The 6,580-nt window shown below is 45.7% G+C and overlaps 1 protein-coding gene and 1 pseudogene across 1 annotated transcript; one reads left to right on the top strand and one right to left on the bottom strand.

Annotated features, from left to right (window-relative positions):
* Positions 1-171: 171 nt before the first annotated feature.
* Positions 172-5,778, bottom strand: PEX11B (peroxisomal biogenesis factor 11 beta). The gene is made up of 4 exons (XM_004380317.2): positions 5,723-5,778; positions 4,690-4,805; positions 4,085-4,286; positions 172-1,691 (listed from the first exon to the last, which is right to left on the bottom strand). The coding sequence occupies exons 1-4, from the start codon at positions 5,776-5,778 to the stop codon at positions 1,286-1,288; spliced, it is 780 nt and encodes a 259-aa protein (XP_004380374.1). The 3' UTR covers positions 172-1,285.
* Positions 5,779-5,924: 146 nt separating this feature from the next.
* LOC101357387 (putative gonadotropin-releasing hormone II receptor) overlaps positions 5,925-6,580 on the top strand; it is a 32,530-nt pseudogene continuing 31,874 nt past the window's right edge.

Raw genomic sequence — 6,580 nt, 5'->3', positions numbered from 1 at the left:
AGGGTCCAAAGGATGTGCTCTGCTCCTGGCACTGCTTTCTTGGTGGTATGAGGTCCCCCTGTCTCTCTGCTCGCTTCTCTCTTTTATATCTCAAGAGGTTGCCTGAAGACACAATCCAATCTTGTAGATTGTGTCCTGCCTCACTAACATAACTGCCGCCCATCCTCCCTTGTTAACATCACAGAGGCAGGATTTACAACATATAGGAAAATTACACAATACTGGGAATCATGGCCCAGCCAAACTGATACACACATTTTTTGGGGGACATAATTCAACCCATGACATTCTTGAAATGGGATCATGGAGCTTCTTAGCATTTTGTATCTCCACCATCTAGTATTTTGTCCTGCACATGGTAGGTTCTCAATAAAAATCTGTGGCTGATGATCTTAGTGGCCAATCCCATGGAAAACCCAAACCACAGTGACAGGAATAGGGGCCTCAGATAACCAGAACACAGAAGACCAGACCAAACATTGATGGGCAAACTGATCTTTAATTTGCTGGCCTGGAAGGCTTGCTCTCCCATCTTGGGCATGGGCCACAGCTATTTACAGATTCATTGTACAGTATTTACAGCAAGATGCTACATACAACATCATTCTGAGTAGGCAAAGAAAGGGTAAGAATAAGCTGGGGAACAAATCTTTGAAATAAAAGTGGAAGCAGAAATCTGTAGGTGTGATTCAAGGGAAGGATAAGGGGCAAGTCATGAGGGAGTTTGGTGAGGTAGACAAGAGGGAGGAAGAGGAAGTATCAAACAACCCTTGGAGCAGAGGTTGGGGGAGAGTCCGCTAGGACATAAAGTCTTAAAATTATATTTGGAGTTTGAAGGGGGGAAAATCTACCATAAGCCACCTCTGTGAGAGAAAGAAGGCAGTTAGAATCTTACAGACCAAACCTTCTATCACCCCTTCTTTTCCCCAAAAGATAATGCTGCTGCTGATTGAACTCTTAGGACAGGGGAATGAGAAGGTGAAAGACAGAATCTTAAAAACATAAGAGGGACAAAGTAAAAAGAATCAAGGGAGACACACACAATGCAATAAAGGAGGAAAAGAACAAAAGCTCAGGTAGATTTGGACATTAGACTCATCCTACTGACTGCAGGAGTTACCTTTCCTCTCCTCACCTCATCATTTCTAAAGCTTCTCCCTCCACCCCTTCATCTCTGGATCGAACTTCAACCAAGGAGTAGAGTTAGAACAAAGGTTGGTACATTGGGGTGATCTAAGATGCCATCTCACCAATTCAGGTCCCCTCCTTATCCTGCACCAGAATGTCATGGCTTGAGTCGTAGCCAGGGACAGATTAGGGTGAGAATAGATAAGATGGAGGACACGAGGCCACAAAGCCCTACAATACCAGGGCCACAGTGACAAAGGCCTAGTTTGTCCAGTGGAATAAAGAGATCACAAGCATTTCTGACCACATCCAGCAGAAGTGGTGGATGACCTCGAAGGACCTGAGCTAGGAGCAGGATTTGCAGCCGAAGCTTCAGAGCCAGTTGGGGCAGACCTCCTCCTGGAGTCCCTGGTTCCCCAGGACCCCCAGTTTCCATTCCTTCTGGGATTCCTCCCCTGGAACCCTTCAGCCGCCGGCTACAAGCTGAAGGCTCTTGTTCCATCAGCAGGCGAATCTCATAGGCATCCCGGCTCAAATTCATAATGAGGGAAAAAAGATAGTACCTGGGATACACAGGGCACAAGGGTCAGTGAGAGCATGTATACTTACCTTAAACATCCCCAATTTAATGTTCTCTTTCCCCTTAGTGATGAAAGGGATTACACATGAGAACACCAGAAATGAATGCTGTTACCCACCAATAGCAATGTCCTTCCACCTTCCTGCAATTAATTAATGCCTATGTGTACCTTAAGATTCTGGCTTAAAATTAGTAAGCATCATTAAATCTTCCAAGATCAACCTCAACTTTTACTTTCCACTTGGCAACCTCTTAGCATACACACATTCAAAACGTGCTACGTAACAATGCAAACTTCTTTTTAAAGAACAAGCTTTAGTTGTTTCAGTGACTTAAGAGACATTATAGAGCTCCTTAAGAACAAAGTCTATTTTTTTTTTCAAAATCCACTCAGAGTACTGACAACAGTATTTGCACTCAACGAATTGTCCTACCTCCAAAACACATCTTGAACCCAACCACATCTATCTCACCCTACCACCAGTCTAAGCCACCATCATTTCTCACCTGGACTATTACTGCTTTAGCCTTTTAACTGGTCTCTCTGTGGCCACTCTTGCCCCTGCTAACAATCTAATCTCATACAGTAGTTGGCATAAATGTAAATTACATAATCATTTTTCTTCTTAAAAATTTTCATATCTTCCTATCACATTTAGAATAAAATCTAGACACCATAGGCAGGTTTACAGAGCTCAACAACATTTGGCCCTTGCCTACCTCTCTAACTTCATTTTGTACCATTGTTTCCCTCAATCGTTATATACCAAACACATTCATTTCTTTCTATGTTTTGGTCCCATCAAGCTTGCTTCTGCCTTAGGACCTTTGCACTCCCTCTACCTGGAAGGCTCTCCCCCCAGAATCTTCATATGGTTTGCTCTTTCTTGTTCTTCAGGTCTGAGTTTAAATGCCACCTCTCTGAAGAGGCTTTCCCTAACCTCCCAGTCTGGAGTAGCCAGCCATTTACTCTCTACCACAAGATCCTATTTTACCTTACTGCGTAGCACTTACTATTATCTGATATTTTTCTTATTTATGTCTGTCTGTATCCACCCATTAGAATGTAAGCTCCATGGAAGCAGGGAGTATGTTTGTCTTTATCACTGTATCCCTGAGTCTAGACTAGTGCCTGCCACATAGCGAGAGCTCAATAAATATTTGCAGAATGAAATTAATAAACCTGGCATATGGACTCTTCTTGGAAGTTGTTTCTCCATCTCACTCCAGCCAGCCCTAACTCCACCTCTCATACATGGTAAGTCATGTTATAGCTATACAGCACTGAAAATATGAAGACAATCAAGGTAGACAGGGAGATGGGAAAGGAATAAGATGCTAATATAATGGAAATGCAAAAAGAATAAAAAATAAGGAGACAAACAAACAAACACAGATGATGTGTAAACAGAAAATTTTACTCCCAAAATATATTTTTCCCCACTTTCATTGACAGCCACATCCCTAGTCCAAGCGAACATCATCTTTTGCCCATATTAGGCATTTCTTTCCCTACCGTAATCCATTTTCCATATTACAGCAAGAGAGATCTTCTTCAAACACAATTTGAATCATGTCATGTTTCTGCTCAGAACGTTTCAGTAACTTCCCATTGTACTCAGGATAAAATTTAAGCAAAATAAAAAAATCGTATCATTGCCTAAAAGGCCCTGCACGATCTGGCCTCTATCAACCTCTCCAGTTTCAGTGTATGCCCTTTACTCAATACTGCCCACCACACTAGCTTTCTTTCTATTTTTCTAATTCCTGAAAGTTTTTTCTAGATTTATGGCCTTAGAGTGTGTTATGTTCTGTTTAGAAAGGTCTTCTCTGCTACTTTGCTTTGTCTAATTCCTACTTAGACTACTGAGAAGAACTCAAAGAGTTCTTCCCACCTTTCAATCTAAATTAGCTACCCTTGCTATACTCTCTCGCAATACCCTGTAGTCTTTCCACAAACATGTCTGAGTGGTTGTTTTAATATCTGACTACTCCACTAGACTGTAAGCTTCATGAGAATAAGAACAATATCTGTTTGCTCTTCCCTTTATCCTATGGCCTGTAGTAAGCACCTAATAAATACTTCTTGGAATGAATGAATGAGTAGGAAGTGAGGTGAACCTGTGGTATAGATAGTAGAATTAAAGCAATGTAATATCTTCTGTTAGTCATTCATCATGGAAGAGCATCTGTCTTCCATCTGCCCCCATTCATTACTCTCTTATAGTTTAAGATCTGAATGAATATAGGAAGCCAAGTGATTGAATAGACTTGTACACTCTGGAAAGACCCAGTGGAAGGGTCTTTCTTTCATAAAAAGCAAGCTATGCAGTATGGAGAATACAAAAATTTCTGTTGTTGGAAAGGATATCAAACCTGAATGAACGCTGGGCCCACTTCTCCTGATCCACATGGGGAGCCAATCCAGACTTTCCAGCCCACAGGACATTGTCACAGGCGAAGTACAAGGCTCTATTGAGGTGACTAACAGTGATGCAGAATCTCAGTACGACATCTGAGAGGTGAACAGCTCGTTTGGCTGACTCAAGGGCATTTGCTGAGTTACCCAGGCGTAGAACTTGTGAGAATTAGCAAGGAAAAGCAAGGATTTGGAAGTAGAGGCAGACAGACAGTCAGACGCAGATGAAGAAAGAAAACAAGAGGGAAAGTGGAGGAAATGACAGAAACAACAAAAACAAACAAAAAGAGCAGAAACAATTTATCAAATTTTAATTCATTTTTGTCCCAGTTTAGTTTTCTCAAATTTGCCCTATTCCCTCTGATCCTCCGTTACTGCCTTACCACCACCACCTCCCTCCGTCGCTGTCTTATCTTGATTGGGAGACAGGTAGAGGATAATGAGGGAGAGCCAAGTGAGGGAGAAAAACTGGCATAAAAGGTGAAAAACAGAAGGAGGGACTAAGAATAGCTGGGGATGGAAGAAGTGTTGAGGTGACAAAAGGAAAGGCACAGTTACTTACGCTTTCTTCCAAGGCTCAAATGACCCTCCAATTGTCGAATCTGTTTCTGTAACTCAGGACTGGCCCCATGTCTCTGCAGTGCATGGCCAAGAAGAGAGCAAGCATACTGGGCAGCCCTGGAGGAGAGGACAAGCAAGAGAAGCTGGAAATGCCCCTAACATACTTCTCAAAAGATATTCTCCAACAGGCAGATATGGACTTCCCCTTTTCCCAGTTTAAGACCATTCCCCTGTCTCCTCTTCATGCCCATTATCTCACCCTTTCTCCTGAGGGCCTGCGAAAGGAAAGACATAAAGATAAAAGAGAGTCTAAAGGTCACAGCCTTGAAAACCCTATGGAGCAGTTCTACTCTGTACAAATGGGGTCCCCATGAGCCAGAATTCACTCCACCAAAGTTAACAACAACATCAAAGGAGGTGGGGAGCACTGTTTACAGTTGACAAAATAAGACACTGGACAATGATAAGACCAGAAAGGGAAAGTGAAGGCAGCAGAAGGCTCATCACAGGTACATCACTGTGAGCCTGTATGTGATATGCTGAGGGTGGTGGTGGGAGGGGCGGTTGTTAGAGGCAGTTTATTTCTCATACTAGATAAGAGATTTCAGGGCCCTCGAGCTGAATGGACACCAGAAGACAGAGCAAAGGCAGAGGAGTTCCCAGGTGACATCAGGGGACGGGGACAGGGAAATTGGGAACGCCTCCACAGCTCTGGGGACAGAGTCTGGGCTGCTGTCCACCGCGGGGTGAACGCCCCTCATTTCACCACCGCCCGGTGAGGAAAGTGTTGGTCCCGTGTGTACACGGCAACCCTCAGCGGTCTCCCCACTGGCCCACTCGTGCCTCAGTTTCCCCATCTTTTCCGTGAGCACAAAATTATCTCCTCACGGCGGCGAGCTCAAATCTGAACCTCAAGGTCCGTTCGCGCCCCCGTAGCCAAAGTTGACCCCAGTTGCCCCCCGTAGTCTGAACTGACCTCGCCTCGAAAGTGTCTTCCTCTGTCCGCCCTCCCCCCACTCCTATTTGGGCCGCACCTACACAGCCGCTCCCGGGCCTGGCTCTGAGCACTGAAGCGGACCCAGGCATCCATAACAGCGACAGCCCCGGCTCCCCCGCCCCGCTCCCGCCCTACTACCCACTCCTAGTCACGCCTCCAGGACGACCCAGACGGGGCCTCGCGAGGGACAAACAGTGTCAGAAAAGAAAGGGCGTGGAGGCGGTCCCTAAAGTGGTACATCAGGACGAGAGGCTTTTGTCTCTAGGGCTACACCTGCGTGTTTTTATGCGTGTGTCTCCGTCGGAGCGTCCCTTTATCAGAGGGTCTTATTTCCATAGCACGCCTCTGGCGGCGCATCCTTTTTCAAACATTCTGGACCAAGGGCGGAGCCTGCAGCTGTGGTGGCGGAGCGAGAGAGCACTGCAGAGATCTCGCCGCGGCCGCCGGAAATTGCCCTCTCCTCCGCGGGGAAGATGCTTCTACCGACCACCGCCAACGCAGGCACAAACGCAGCGACTCAGGACTCTGGGACCAAGGTCTATGGTAGTAGAAGCTCTGAGCCCACTGACTAGTCTGTCCAAGGGGAAAGGAACAAGATCAGGACCAGATCCCGGTTCCCTGCAGGACCCTGACGATTGGACAGGTGACGTCCTCCAGAACACAGATGGAGAATCTCCAGGGACAGAGCCTTTAGTCGGTGAAATCCGCTATAACCAGCTCCAGATCCTGAAAGGGAGGTTAAAAAATCAGTGACGGAAGCTAACTGTTTCACATCCACATTTCATCCCTACACTTTCTCTTCCAGGCTACCATGTCTGCAGGCAGTGGCATCCCTTGGGAGTCAGCAGCAGGGGAGGAGGCCTGGGCAGGATCCAGAGTGGAGGTGGAGGGATTA

The sequence above is a fragment of the Trichechus manatus genome, unplaced genomic scaffold (assembly GCF_000243295.1).
Source record: "Trichechus manatus latirostris isolate Lorelei unplaced genomic scaffold, TriManLat1.0 scaffold00073, whole genome shotgun sequence".
NCBI lineage: Eukaryota > Metazoa > Chordata > Mammalia > Sirenia > Trichechidae > Trichechus > Trichechus manatus.
Note: the sequence above shows the minus strand (reverse complement) of the source record. Positions and strands in the feature narration are given on the sequence as shown.